The 16,557-nt window shown below is 34.0% G+C and overlaps 1 protein-coding gene across 1 annotated transcript; it reads left to right on the forward strand.

The window, feature by feature from the left end:
• Nucleotides 1-8,644: 8,644 nt before the first annotated feature.
• LOC132296017 (uncharacterized) lies at nt 8,645-9,139 on the forward strand. The gene has a single exon (XM_059794268.1). It carries the CDS (start codon nt 8,645-8,647, stop codon nt 9,137-9,139), a length of 495 nt encoding a protein of 164 aa, XP_059650251.1.
• The last annotated feature ends 7,418 nt before the right edge of the window (nt 9,140-16,557 follow it).

Genomic DNA, 16,557 nt, shown 5'->3' on the forward strand with positions numbered 1-16,557 from the left:
TCCATTAATAAATAATGGAATGTGTATAATTTATTTATTTAATAAACATATACATAAATTATATACGTAACATATTTTGCTTACCTTTTTAATATTTTTATTTTCATATTTTTTTAGTTGACTTGGATTGGGAAAAGGGTTAGGGTTATTTTATTTAACCTATAAATATATAGCTATAGGTTGTAAAAGGGGGTTAGAAATATTCACGTGATATATACTGGAGAGATAGTGTTAGAGAGGGAAGGAGGAAAAGGAAGGAATGAGGAGAAAAACCCTGTAGAGAGAAGATCAAGGAAGAAGAAGTTTAACTTTCGATCCGAAAATTTAAGGCAAGTTCTTCTTCTATCTCTTTCCCTTTGATTCGTGTTTCTGTACATGCCTAGGAAATTCCGGGATTTATTAAACACATAAAATTAAATAATTATGCATGTTTAATTGGGTTAGAACATAGGTTTTATGAAATTGGTTCATATCTGTTCTTGTGTTATGAATTGATAAAATGCATGATTTTGATTTGATTTCTTATGTTAATTTTACATGTTTAAATTATATATTTTTCATATCTGTGGAATGATGGAACGTAGAAACATGCCTAGGATTCCTGAACATTAAATAGGGACTAGGTTTGGGTTTTAATTAATTTAAATAGACTCAATCATAATGATACTTGCTATTTGAATGTTTTAAACAAACGAATGGATTTAATCTTTTAAAATATTTTAGCAATTGAGATTAAATGTGTAGGATGAATTGGATATAGAGAATCCTTATTTAACGGTATAATAAAATATCATCATGCATAAGATTCAGTTTGTGTAAGACATATGATATAGGAAGTTTAAAGAAATAATAAGTCATTTATATTATGTGATAACTTGATATCATATTTATCATAGTTATTTATGGAATGTTTGATGTATTTCCTTAATTGTTACATCAATTGTTGGATTGTGTGGTTTAATGCACCGGTATGGGACGGTGACATTCTAGGGATGGATTAACTTATCAGTTAAGTCCTACCTATTTTATATAAGGGAATTGATTAAATAAAATGTTAAGTCCTACTTATATTTAAGTCAGGTCAGCTGAACAAGTTGAATGACTTATGAAGGATTAATTTATTATATATGGGAATAGATTAACTAAAATGTTAAGTCATACTTATATTCAAGTCAGGTCAGCTGAACAAGTTGAATGGCTTATGGAGGATTAATTTATACTGGATAGGATGGTTATTAGATTTTATTTATATAAGTATGGTGCCATGATATGAGCTTGAGTCTCAGGATCAATGGTTAGGGCGCGTATATCGCCAGGGATGTGTAGCTAGATATAGTGTAGTTGTGTACCCTGGTAGGTCTAGGTACTCATGCCCACTATATGTGCGTTTTGCATGTTGCCTACTATTCAGGTTGAGACAACCCTATAGTCTAATGAGGTTTCTTTAGTGTGTATATATATATATACGGACTACTAGTTACTGTTGGATTGACTAGGATGTATACGTGTATCGGATCTCTGCTTGGACTGTAGTAGAGTAGAACTTGTTTGTGGGCCTGACCCACCATTATTTTTCAGGTGTTCGTCACGAGTAGAGGTTGTTCGTGCTGAGCGAGGATCAGTCTACTTCATTCTTCGATGCTACATAGGAGTTCCTTTATGATTCAGTTTCCTGTTTTAGATTACTGTCATTTGTTTAGTTTGGATTTTCTAGGGGTCCACACAGTATGGATTCTCGAGTTGTATTTTGGAGGATCAGTTGTATCAGAAGAGTTTATTAATTAATGGAAATATATTATGAGGTTTATTATTAGATTATCATTTTAGTTTCTTGTCAGTATTTTATTTATTATTCTTTATTCTTTTGTACTCTGTGTTCGTTTATTATCAATTTGTTTTGATATCCTCGGGTATTCGGGCGTGGGCCTGACCAATCCGCATTCGGAAATCCGGGTGTATCACAGGGCTCGGCTCATTTACTAAACGAGCCTATAAATTGGGCTCAAGCTCGGCTCGTTTGCTTAATGAACGAGCCTGAGCCGAGCCTTTAGCGAGCTGAGCCCGAGCTGTTCATGAACAGCTCGGCTCATTTGCAGCCCTAAGGAGAAGTTAATTACTCAGTTGCGGAAATCCAGATGTAGGACTATTGTGGGGGAGAGATAAGATAAGAGAGTTGTAGGTCGATTGATGGACAACAGCTTCACTCCGCCAAATCAGGTTCCAATCAAAATATCCGGAGTCGGCGGCGGTTGTCGCTGGTGATGGTCGTTGGCTGGTTCAATTGACGGAGGTTACGATTGGTGGGTGATTCATCTGTCTCCAGATAAGGATAGCGAGGGAGAGAGTAGAGAGAGAAAAAGCGTAAGGAGGTGTTTGGCTGCTAACATGAAGTATTGTGTTAGATAGTTTTTGTGATATATATGTGGTGATGTGCTGGCAGATTCCTATTGGATATTGAGATTGGATTTTGACACATCAACAACATCTAATAAAGTATGATCATTGGGTAAAATGGTAATCTTCTATTCCCGGTTAACTCTGACGATGGTGACTTTTAATTTTGTCCTTAAATGCAACTTTTTAATAATTCAGGGGGCAATGCTTAATTCAGGGGGGTTTTTGTGCAATTGCCTCATAGTATAAGGGGGTTTATTGCACTTTACCCTTATTATTATTTTCATTCAATATAAGGCAAATCAAATCCATTCAGATTCTAATAAATTTAACTCCAAGCATTTCTGCTATATATATCTATATGACAATGGGGAATTAACAATAGTACACAACGTACACATATTTCAGAGTTGGTTTACATTCTTCCCAAATCTACATTGGCAAGCCCATACTGGCATTGCTGCTAAGATAAGAGTACAAACATACAGTCTACATGCTAAGAGAACATGGTTGTGTCTTAGCCACTGATGTAGAGGTTTCTATCATATTTGCAAAATTGTCCCAACATATATGTATGGGAACATTTTCCAGACTGGCCACCTCATTTGTAACTGGCCGGTATACAGAAAAGAAGGTGAACTTATCACCATCACCATTCTATTACAACATCCGATCATTATATATGTATTGAATACAAAATACAAGCCGTTGCCATGCACTAGTACTAGAGGTGACGACAGATAAGTTCAGCAAAACTTTTCTTACTAAGATTCAGCAATACAACTCTTACAACCTGCATGACCAAAAAGATGTTCTTACAAGCTGCGAGACAAATGCATAGAGCCATAGTTGAGCATAAATTAATATATTCATATAGAAACAAAATTTTTAGGGAATATTGCGAATTTGCAGTGACATGGCCATGGCTTCTGAAGCTGATGCAGTGATACAATGAGCTATGCTTTTCTATAATTCATATAATTTGAAATATAAAACAAAGCTGAAAGACATAAAATTGTCAATTTTGAAGGATATAGATTATAGAGATGAATATTCCAGTTTCGTAAAACATTTTTAGAAATTAAAATAACTATAACTTTCTTTCCTCGAGTTATGCATCATCACTGAACACATTAGCATAATTAATATTGAATGAGGTGAAATTCAAGAAAGATAAATGTTACTATAGTTGTCAATTGAAACATTGGCATAAGAATAATTGAATCACAAACTTCTATTTTGGTGGTGTAACAGAAATGAATAGACAATCGCATACCATTAGCAACTGATTTACCGTGGTCTCGCGAAAATAAGGGCTCATTATTCTTTCTTCCTTGTTTAAGGACCACTCAACCTGAAATGATAGAAAAATTTATCAAAATAACAGTGTGTTTGTCATAATATTCATTGGCAGCTATACAGTACCGACCACAACAACGTACCTTTCGGATATAAGTGCCAAAGGAACAATTGAGAAGCCACTTGGAAGGTAGTGTAGAGTAGCGAGCAGCAGTATCCGCGATGATGGCTTCCTCAAAATATCTATAATGATTTCTTCTTCCCTTGTTTTCAATTTCCCGAAAGAAATCAATGGCACTCTTGAGCAGCTCATTATCAGTCAGCTTCTCAGCGCGTTCTAGATTAAGCTGTCCACAAAGTATTTATAATTTAAAATTCAAAGGAGAAGACAAATCTTATGTAAGACCACTATATATAGAAATGAAATTTCAACAAACCAAGTAAATGACTGCATTCTGCAATTTAGTCCACATTGAATCAGATACCTACAATTCAAAACAGAAATGGAGTTTACATAAAAAGTTCCTTTATGGATACTTAATAATGATACGAGAGCCACACTAGCTAGAAAGAGAACTATGCATGAGAACTTACCGAATCACAGAACAGATGGATTGGGACTTCGTTAATTGGTGAGCCAGTAATCAGCAAACAGTAGTTGTTCAGTGGACTAAACAAGCTTGAAAGCCGACGTGACATAGCCTTATATTTTGTCAGCATTTCAAAGAACTCAGTTAACAGTGGAACATTTTCTTTGTTGTCCAAAGCTGGAAGTACCTAAGATGGGAAGAAGAGAAAATTAAGATATGAGACCAACGTCACAACACAAGTATATATTTGTACTTTGGTAAACAACATAAGATAAAAAGAACTAAACAAATATATACACAATTAATTTAGCTAGACACTTTTGGAATTTCCAGAAAAAGAAAAGACCATATGAGACGAACAGCCTGAAATGCATAACAAACAGCTAGTTCAATAATTTAATTCCAAAATGAGCTAGCGAAGTTAAACACATTTTGGAATAATGCACTACATTCCGAACATTGATTTTATATATCGAATATCAGAAGAAGAAAAATTGCAGTTGAACATTATGAATATGAGCAGAAATTATTATTGTAAATAATGCCATTTGTGATGATCTGCTTACATATCCACATGTTAATATACACGGTGAATTTAGAACTTCATTTAAAGACAAAATAATAAACGTTGAACCATCAACAGAAAGACGTGATTGACAAACCGATCCTTGGACGCTAGTTTTTAGCATTACACCAGCATAAAGAAGTTATGAAAAAAATTTGAACACTAAATTTCCAAGAATTTAATTAGGCAAGTCTCTTAAAAAAAAATCATCTTTTGAATTGGTCCAAACTCATTTTAGATCTAATTGGATTCAACCGATATCATATGTACCATATTTAAAATCTCACCACCGAAACCATGCTCTCTCGGAACGCATTAACAAACTTCTCGTATAGTTGGTTGGCTCGGCTGCCATATCTGTTAAAATTTGACAGAGAGAAAGCACATCTGCTACAAGAGTTAAAGGAAATATGATCTAAAACACCATGTACATATCAAAATTTATTTAAAACAAATAGAATTGTTGATGCAAAAATCTGCACGCTCCGGAGCCGGTGACGATTTCTGCAAGATAAGAGAGAAGTAATGACCGGCGTGGTGCTGGCCGGGTGCACTCCAACGGTCAAGTTAGTCCTTGACCATTCAATCTCTGATAAAGGATCAAATAGGGGATTTATGGCGTACCTTTTTAGATTGATCGAATCCTTCTTTTGTAGAAAGATTTATTTTCCTTGTCTATTACGGATTGTAAGAGTCATTGGATAGGGTAGTAGTTGTTATTTTTATCTCCTTAAGTTTATCCATACCCTTTGAGTCTCCATGTCACGTGAAATTTTTATCTAATCGAATATTCCGTATCAAGTATAAACACTTAATTTGATTATGAAATTAAACCATCTATATGTATTTAGGATACGTATAGAAAGTTATATATTCCTCTGAGGTAAACGATATATTAGAGTCACCATCCATTATCTTCTTTGTCCTGAAAATTGCATCATCTAGCATCTGCAGCCTTTTTTCTGCCGTCATTTGATGTCTTTCACAGTCATATCCAAATGAGCAAGAGCATTCTGATTTCAATCACAACAAACAAAAGATAAAGAGTGAAAATGTATATATAGACACTAACTATTAAAAAAAGAAGAAGAAGAAGCTAGAGGATGTTATTTGGACATTTATTTTCATATTTATTAAAAAAAAGAAAAGAAAAAAGAAATACATGTAGAATTTCTTGAGAACTATCAATAGCCTGCCAAGGTCTTGTTTGAAAGGCCAAAAAACTAACTAAAACTAATGTTAGCGCTTGTCTGAGTAGGTTCAAGTCGAATAATACATAATAATAATAATAGAAACAAAAAATAATTTCAATTCAAGTTAAACCTAATAGAACCTCTAATTAAATCACATAAATAAGAATAGATTATCTCAAATTATTTATTTATTTTTTACCCTGCTAGATAAGCTGAAAAGCTAGAACTTCGATTTGTTATAAACAAAAAAGAAAAAAAGAAGGAAAAAAACCCTAAAAAGTTAAGAGTCCAATTTGATTTAAGAACATAAACAAATAGAAAACCCCTAGAGCAACATTGTGTTGATTTACATTGTAGAGATTATAAAACATCAAGGAAACCCTAGATCTACATTGTCTTGTATGCCTGTGAAGTTCTTTTTGGTAGTTTGTGTAAAATCTAAACTGAGATCATGTGTGTATATTTCAATATTACCCCTTGATAAAATCCATCTAAAAAAAATTCTGCAAAGGAGGTCATGATCAGCACAAAGTCACCACAAATCCTAAAATCTGTTTATAATTGAAGAATCATCTCTCTCTCTCTCTCTCTATATATATATCAATGAAGTTGCATCACAAATAAAGGGGAATGTGCTTAACCATTAATTCGCTATCACATGCAAATACAAGACACACATACAGATTAAGCATTGAACTCTAATCTACCATCAAAAGAAAAAAAACCCCAAGTAACAATTGATGATCAAAAGATGCATGATAAAAAAAATAAAAAAAAATACCCTAGATATGATTCTATTGTGATAGGATTTGATAGGGAAAGAGTGAAAAAACGTACCCATCTCTTCACTCGTGTGTTTTCCGATCATTATTCTAGCAGATTGATGAATTCTTGTGGTGCATGCAATGAAGAAAAGGAGCTGAGATTTTTTAGATTATAAATGGAGACATATATAGATAGATACACAGAGTTTATAGGAGTTACTTAGTGAGAGTTCAATTTGTAAGTAGAGAGAGAGAGAGAGAGAGAGTTGTGTCTCGAGAATCACGCTAGGTCTAGGAGTCTGTGTTGTTCCGCCTGGTTGGTCCCACATAAGGGAAACAACAGCGCCTCAAAATGTTTTTCGATCTTTATTTCACGACATTAAGTGGGAAAAAAAAAGTGGGACTTGTAGACCATAGTTGAAATTGATGTCACTATGGCCCCCACAAAATCTGCCATGTGTAATACCCCGGTATCACACCATGTGGACTACAGTGTCAACTTAGGCAGGTGGTAAAAGAACATTGTTACTCAAATTGAACAGGAGTAAATGAAAATAATAAAACAACCAACATGTCTTCTATGATTCTATCCATGAAGTTAACCGTAATTTTCTTTTGAGCTTAAATCTATCTATGATCTGTTTCTTATTAAAAGAGTTTTGTTTATTTTTGCTTAACTCATCATGCTAGCTGCATATATATATATATATATATATATATATATATTATAGTTCATTGTCTTTTATCTAATTGTTTGATTTTTTTCGAAAGGTAATTAATTATAAAAAAGAGCAATGATAGATAGCACCTTCATTTAATAGTGTGTCACTATATGTTTTTTATTAATGATAAACAAGAACTTACTATTAGACACCTCCGAACAACCAATAACCTTAACTTATCGCATTTTTAGCAGTTGGTTTCATGTCTCTTTATAACCAGCGGAAGTGAAATTACTTCATATGTTAAATGGTACAAAGATAAGAAAATGTTGATTATACTCCGACATTTCGTAATTTTTTGGAATGATGAATAATTTTTTTTTGTGTTGTGCTTACATTTGTAACGTATCGCATTCTTAATAGTCGGTTTCATTTTCCTTCACAAGAAGTAAATGAAAAGCTACTTTATGGGTACACGTAAAAAGGTCCTAAGACGAGACTTATCATTATACTCCAACATCTCATATTTTTTCATAGTTACTAATAAATTTTCGTGTTGCGCAAGTACTCTTAACATGTCACATTCTTAATGGTTGTCTTCAATATTTCCTCTACAAGTAGATGAAAATTTACTTTTTTGGTACATGCAAAAATGTCGAAAGACCGAGAAAAATATTATTCTACTGTGATTTTTCATATCTTTATTAGCATGGACCATAAATTTTGTTAGAATTTAGTTTGTAATCTATTTGAATTTGAATTGCCTTAATTATAATTGATTATATTGCTCTCACAATAGAAGGTAGAAAATTTTCATTAATTGAAGCATTATTGTTTAGATTTTGATATTGTTCCAAATAATTCCTCTTAATTGAGGTAGAAAAGAACAGAACAAATTTTCTAGCTAGATGGTGAAAAAAAAAATTCATGCAAATTCTATCATCCCAAACAGTCCTTAGGACATATTTTTTATTTATATTCTTTTTGGGGGCCTGTGCTCCAGCCCAAGCTGCAGAATGACGTATATAATATTTACTCAGATATATATATATATATATATAACACTTGCTTAAACTTCCCGGAGAAAAAAAAAAAAAAGAAAAAGAAAAAGACATTTAGAGGAACATTGATTTGCAGTTTCAATCACCATATTCCCAAACATGGATTTATTGCATGGATGGCTCTTAAGGAAAGATTGGCAACATTGGATACCAAACCTATGCTAAAGAAACATTATACAAATGCTTGCTACTTATGTCTTGCAGAGAGTGAATCAGTGGACCACATTTTATTCAAATGCCAATTCAGCAGCATTGTGTGGGATTTTGTTCAGCACGCAGCAGGATTCTACATCAAGCCAGACAATTGGAAGGATCTTGTAGCTTGGTGCTCTTCAGCGTGGACTCAGGAGCATTTCATTACCCATAAGTTACTTCTCTCATGTGCCATTTACTACATATGGCAGGAAAGTAATTCAAGAGCTTTCAGGAACAAAATAGCTTCTGCTCTTCATATTATTCATCGCATCAAAGGGTGTATCAAAGCAAGGTTTGCCTCACTCAAGTTAAGAAACAGTGCTGAGTTATGCAAAATCAATTCAGTGGAGGCAATGCAGCAACTCTTCTTGCAAGGATGTTCATTTGCGTCTGGTCAATCATGGTTTCTAATATGATATGAATCTGTTCTCAGTACAGGTGCTTGTAGCTCACAGTGAGCTGCAAAGTCTTTTGGTTGGTTTTGTCTGTCCCATTTGTATGTAGTAACTGTTCTGTGTTTGCTTGGTTTAGTCTTTGGTGCTTGCCTTGGAGCTTGTTCCTGGGCTTTGTTCAATTGACTCTGTTATTCATATTTTCTCTTTATTAAAGCTTACCCTTTTAACCAAAAAAAAAAAAAAAAAAAACATTGATTTGCAGTCAATGACAATGCTTCAAGCCTAGAAGCAAATTAACCACCAAGATGGAAGCTGGGTTGAAAACCTAAAAAGGAGAAGATGAATTACACAACCTGAAATGATAGAAGAATCAAAATAATAGTTTGTTTGTGATAGGAAAGAAGAGCACAAAAAGTTGCCTTCAGGACTTGCTGTATGTTCTTGTAAATTCTTCATTTTCTTATACACAAGCTTACCTTTTAACTATAAAAAATATATATCTCAATTTTTTGAAATAACCAATAATTATTTGTGTTGTGTACGCATTCGTAACGTGTCGCCTTTCGTAGTGGTTGCACGTCACGTAAAAAGGTGAAAGATAACAAGAATATGATTATATTGTGACATCTGGTATCTTTTTTAGAACATGGTCCAAATACCAACCCGGGGTAATTTTGTTGAAATTCATTTGTAATCTATTTGGATTTGAATTGCCTTAAGATTGATCATATTGCTCTCACAATTGAAGCTAGAAAAATTTCATTAATTGAAGCATTGTTGTGAGTTGCTTTTCTTCAATTTCACAAATTTTAATTTCAAAACTTCAATTCCATATAACCGGACACAATCTCACTTTGAACTGTGATAGACTCAAATCAGCAATTAGGTAAATCAACTACTTATAACCTAAGTTCGGGTTGATAATTTCAGATAGATAGATGAATATGACACTGAGTCAAAAGTAGTCTGTCTATTCAACTATATATGATAGGTCCATGGGCATAGAAAGGGTGTCTCTTCATAAGTACCAAAACGAACATCAAATGACCCATCCATTTCATTATATATATATATATATATATATATATATACCAAATTGATCAAATTTAGTAAAAAGGATATGCCAGAATAATGTTATAACAAGGTAGTACCAAGAAAAAAAATAAGAGATTGGGTTTTAACAAAAGGACCATTCGACCCACAAGCATGAGTTTATGCAAATTGTATCATTGAAATCTAGCCATGATAATTTTATTTGTAATTCAATCCACCTGTGAGAAGAAAAAATGGAAAATTCACCTGCAGATGAGGTTAATATGATGGATATACTAATTTCCATATGTTTTGGCAAGAAATTTTTCATTCAATAATAAAGACATAACAAATCCATTCAAATTTTAATAGTAATTCCAAGCATATATTTCTGCTATATATGTGTGTGTCTCATTGGAAAATCAACAATTGGTTTATATCACTCCAAACAATGGTGGTGCCATGACTAGGGCTGACGACAGATCAGTTCAGTCAGATTTCTCTTGCTAAAATTCAGCAACTCAGCTCTTATAAGAGCAACTCCAATGCTCTCTCATTTGGGTCTCTCAAACTCAAAATATGAGAGTTGGGTAAAAAAGAGCCTCTCTAATGGACTCTTATTTAAATTCTCAAATTTCTTCTCAAATATGACAGCTGCCAAATTTTTTTGGCAAGTCCCTCATTTCCCAAAACGGTGCCGTTTCTCACCGGTCATCACCAACTCGCATCTGTATATGTATATGTATATTATATATATATATAATATATAATATATATAAATTTTCGAAAGAAAAATTATATAAAAAAATTAATTCACAAATAGTGGTAAAAAAATTATAAATTTTTTTTTTTGTTTGTTTGTCCTTTTTTGATCAGATATTTTAGATTTGTACTTATTTTTAATTAAGTTTAATTTTAGTTTCCTTTTAATGTCTACAACTTGACTTGGAATGTGCCTAATATTAATATTACTGCTGCAAATATGAATTGTGGGAATGGTAGTTGAAAAAGAATAGTGGTTGTATTAAAAAATAGCATTTTGCGTGAAATGTACCATTGGAGTAGAATTGTTAAAGTGTAGCATTTTGGCACTGTAACACTTGTCAAAATATAGATTTGGCATGCAAAAATAGGTTTTAACATTGGAAATGCTCTTAGACCTGCATGACCAAAAAGATCGATGTTCTTACAACCTGCGAGACAAATGCAAAGCGGTATATAATTGAGCATGTATAAATGACCACTTCATATGGAAACAAGATTCGAAGGATCCATGTAATGCCTTATAACTTCAAATGCAGTGTGACAAGGCCATAGCTTCTTTTATTACCCCAAAAAAAGAAAGTAGCCATAGTGCTTGGCTTCTCAAGCTGATGCAGTAATACAATGAGCTATATTTTCCTATAATTTACTTGAAATGTAAAGCAAATTATTTTTAATGGCGGCATAATTAATATTGAATGAGGTGAAATTCAAGAAGATAAATTTTCCTAAAGTTGTCATTTGAAACATTGACATAAGAATAATTGAATCACAAACTAGTATTTTCGCGCTGCAACTGAAATGAATAGACAATCGCGTACCTTTAGCAACTGGTTTATTGTGTACTCAGGGAAATAAGGTCTCATTGTTCTTTCTTCATAGTTTAAGTACCACAACCTGAAATGATAGAAGAAATATTAAGCAAAACAACAGTTTGTTTGTGACAGTATTTATTGGCGCACACACATACATACATATATATATATTGAACACAACCTTTCGGATATAAGTGTCAAAAGAACAACAGAGAAGCCACTTGGAAGCTAGTCAAGAGTAGCAAGCAGTATTATCGGCGACGATGGCCTCCTCAAGAGCCTTTTATTCTTCCCATTTTTTCATTTCCAGAAAGAATTCAATGCTAGTCTTGAGCAGGCGCCGGCCATTACTAGTCAGCTTCCCCACACATTTTCGATTAACCTGTACATAGCATCTTTATTATTTAACTCAAAGGCGAATGAAATTAATAGTTCTTAATTATATAAAAACAACTAATTATTGAAATGGAATTCATTTCAACAAACCAAGTGAATAACTGCATTCTGCAATTTAGTCCACAATGCCTCAGATACCTACAGTTCAAAACAGGAATGAACTTTACATATATATATATATATATATATATATATATATATTATATTTAATAATGAATGATATGAGAGCCACACTAGCTAGAAAGAGAATTATGAGAACCTACTGAATCACAGAATGTACGGATTGGGACTTCTGAGCCTACTGAATCACGGTAGGTCTTACTGAATGCATTCATAAACTTCTCATAAAGTTGGTTGGTGTAGGTGCAAAATTTCTCTCTATAAAAAAATTTAAAAGAAATAATACAACTCATTCAAAATAAAACAATAAGTAATAAGAATTATTCAGAGAGAAGCGTATATTGCTCGATGATCTTTATTGGAGGTCTAGATCTCTATTTATATACAATAAGGTAGCGGAATTATGGTAAAACTCGCCTTACTTGTCCTCCAATTCATTCCATATACATCATTATTTGTAAATAGAATTCTTTCCTTTTCATAATTCTTTCCATGCCAAACTTTCCTTGCATTTAGCTTTCCTTCTATGATGAATCCTTTGACTAGCAGGACTGGTTCTTCTTTAAATGAATTTGGGCCGAATGCATCTTGATTCGAATGACTTTGTTAATGGGCTGGAAGTTCAACATTAGCGACCTTGGGCTGTTGGTGTCTTTATCTGGGCTTGAACATGGTTGGGCTTTTGTAACCCATCAAGAGATTAAAAATAAAACTTCTATTGTGGCTACGTGGATGACTTTTATTGGAGGGGGATTTTTCCCTCCACACTTTACCCCCAATTCCCTCTTTAATTGGACTATGGCTCCTAATTAAAAGGAAATTGAAGTTGCAAGGTTGCCTATTTTGCAAGAGGCGGTTCAAGGAATGTCTATTACGATTCTTGCTTTTGCCCCTGCTGCATTCATTGTACTCACTGTGTTCCTTGCTTCGTCGTGACTCCAGGTTAGTTCTTCATCAATTTCTTTGATTTCATACCATGAGCACCTCACCCACTCACGACCCTGTAGAGATTGTAGATTTTGAATCTACACCCTCGTCTTCCCCTAATCTCATTAGGGTTCCTCCTCCACGGGTTTCTAACCCTCCTGAATCCATAAACGATTCGACCGTGCTAATGGGTGATTCTCTTCCCCAAGCTGAAGTGTCTACTTCCGGAGGATCAAATAGTATTTTCTCAAAGAAAGAGAGAAAAATGATTTTGTCTATTCGGCGTATCAAGTTCACCATCGAATCTACGATGGAGGAATTTGAAATCCCCGAGGAAGTAGAAATTGCTGCGTACCCTGAGAGAGTCGATTTCACTTCAGGTGAAGGGGTTGAGGAGAATGAGTTACTTTTATCGGTTGGGCATCTTCATGTATTCGTTTTCCTCTTCGCCCTTTCTATCATTTAGTTTTCAATAGGTTAGGCATTGCCCCTCTTCAAGTCAACCCTAACTTTCTTTAAATAATGTCAGCTCTTCTTATTCGCCAAAGGCTAAAGAGTCTTGACTTAATTCTTGCGGACCTTTTGATTACTTATTCCATCTCCAAACATGGAACCGAGCCTGGTCATTTTTATTTTACTTCTTCTCATCAGCAAAGGGTTTGTACGGACCTCCCTTCCTCCGACAAGAGGTGGAAATTAAAAGAGAATGATAATTGTTAGGGGGAACTGGTTTGTGTCTCAATCGAGTAAACTCCCTGCTCTTTGCAAATTTGGGAAGTTAGGTATAAAATATTCTCCCTCTCTTCATAAGAATGCTCTGGTTGCTTCCCATGCCAAGTTTTACTCTTCCGTCATACTTACAAATTTCTTAGTGTTTTTTCAGCTACATTTCCCTCATTTGTGTTTAAAAACAGGCTTGCCTTTCTGGAAGAACAAGTTTGGAGTCATCCTCCTTCTATTGAGGACTTGCTTTCTGTGATACCCCTTGATTCTAGAGTCACCGGTGATCAAGTCCGAGTACAGATCCGAGTGATACCAAACAATTAATATGTAAATAAGTACAGAATACAAAAATGAAATAAGAATAAAACAATAAAGCTGAAAGAATTCTAAATTAAAAAAATCGTTAAAATTATATAATTGAAATCCAATAATCCAAAACCTTCATTAATTAAACAACTCGGGAATCCATCTTGTGTACCCCTATTAAAATCCCAAACTAAAAAGGAAACAACTGAAACAAAATCCAAAGCTAAACATGGAAAGCAGTCCTACGTAGTCGGAGGAATGAGTAACTGTATCTGCTCAACACGATCAAGCTCTAAGCTTGAAACTGACGAACACCTGAAAAATAAGAGTGGGTCAGGCCCACTAGCAAGTTCTACTATACTACAATCCATACAGAAACCCGATACGCAGATACATCCTAGATATCTCAGCAATAAGTAAAATAGTCCATATATGTATAAGTACACACTATAGGACGCTCACTAGCCTATAGTTCTGTCTCAGCTTGAATAGAAGGTAACATGCAAATCGCACATCACGTGGGCATGTATACCTAGACCTACCAGGGAACAACAATCATGTCTAGTTATCCATCCTAGGCGATATACACACCCTAACCATAATCATAAGACTCAAGCTCATATCACAGTACCATAAGTATATATATAAATAAATTCACCCAAACCAAGGTATGTCATTCAACTGTTTATTGACCTGACATATACATAAGTAGGACTTAACTTTTATAGTTAATCCAACTTATTTCAGAATAGGTAGGACTTAGTATTTTGAACTAATCCATCCCCAGAATAGGTATGACTTAGTGTTTTGAACTAATCCATCCCTAATATGCCACCGTCTCATACTGGTGCATATACATATATATAAGTAGAACTTAACTTTTATAGTTAATCCAACTTATTTCATAATAGGTAGGACTTAGTGTTTTGAACTAATCCATCCCTAGTATGCCACCGTCCCATACAATTCACAAATCAAATAGTTGATACAGTAAATGATAAATTTAATCATCAACCATACTCCAAAATAAGCATAAACAAAGTCTAATATGTATATGACCATATTATGCATCCATTATAAGATTTAAAAATCATGATCCAGTCCTTTAAATTGCTAGAATAAGACTAAGCATTTAAATCCTCTAAACAGTCATAAATTGATACAATTTACAACAAATTAAATACCAATTTAATCCAATCCAAGTATAGATAATTACAAATAATCCACTACACTTATAACACGGTTGAAATATGATTAAACACCATTAAATCATATACAAGAGATTTGCTAAAATTCAGTAAGCAAATAAATTAACAAAACTATATTCAACATGTAGGCTTTTCTTTAACTTCTTGTTGCTTCATTCCTTAACCTATTAATGTAATAATGCTTCCTAGTATTTTTATAATTCCATAGCAGTCATTTACACCATTTAGTGCAATTTAAACCGCTTAAGAATACCCTAGACAGCCCAAACAGAGCCTTAAAAACAGTTCATGTGCGTTTCAGGGCAAGAGCAGGCTCTCAAAAGGTGAGAGCCTGCTCCAAACACATGAGAGCCGGCTCCCCACCCTTGGGAGCCGGCTCTAAGGAGCTGGGAGTCGGTTCTACACTCCTCGGAGTCGGCTCTATCATTAAGGGAGCTGGCTAACTCATTTAGGGAGCCATCTCTCTCTTCCTACGAGCCGTTTTACCCCTTCTGTTCTTCTTCTGCTTCGCTTCCGGCGATATCTAAACCCTCTGTACTACTTTTATTTATATTATTAGGGTTCAATCTCATTCCCAGATTAATTATCAAACATTATTATACATCAACGACATGAATTAAACACAAGCTTTAAACTAACAGCAGCAAGATTTAATTAAAACTTCAATCAACCCAAAACCAGTTTAATTCAACGAAATCTAATACAATTTAAACATGCATAAAAGATATGTTTTAACATTAATTTAAACCCTAGAGTCTACCTAGGCATGCACAGAACACAGGTTTAAGGAAAGGAGTTAGAATAGGAACTTGCCTTCGGTTTCAGTTTTGAAACTTTAAACCACCGTCTCTGAGTTTTCTGACAGATTTTAAACTGCCATTCAACACCTCCGCTGCTCTTGGTTCAATCCAAAAGCAATCTGTTCCTTCCTCCTTGAACTTCTCTGTTATTCTCTCAAGTTTCTCTTTCTGTTTCTTTCTGCCTCTCAATATGTGAATAGGGTTTTTGTTTTACCCTAGCAGACGTATAATGTATTTATTGGCTTAGGAAAACTTAACCCTAATTCTAATCTCGCTCAAAGAAGGAAAGGAACAATAATTAAATCTATCGCTAAGTCGGCTAAACCCATTATGTGATTTCCCAGACATAC

The sequence above is a fragment of the Cornus florida genome, unplaced genomic scaffold (genome assembly GCF_030987335.1).
Source record: "Cornus florida cultivar Cherokee Brave unplaced genomic scaffold, ASM3098733v1 CherokeeBrave_3.0.0_Hap2_Chr02, whole genome shotgun sequence".
In the NCBI taxonomy this organism is placed as follows: domain Eukaryota; kingdom Viridiplantae; phylum Streptophyta; class Magnoliopsida; order Cornales; family Cornaceae; genus Cornus; species Cornus florida.

Bases quoted from the DNA above. Each gene is read 5' to 3' on its own strand.
- LOC132296017 (XM_059794268.1), top strand. From the start codon at position 8,645: ATGGCTCTTAAGGAAAGATTGGCAACATTGGATACCAAACCTATGCTA.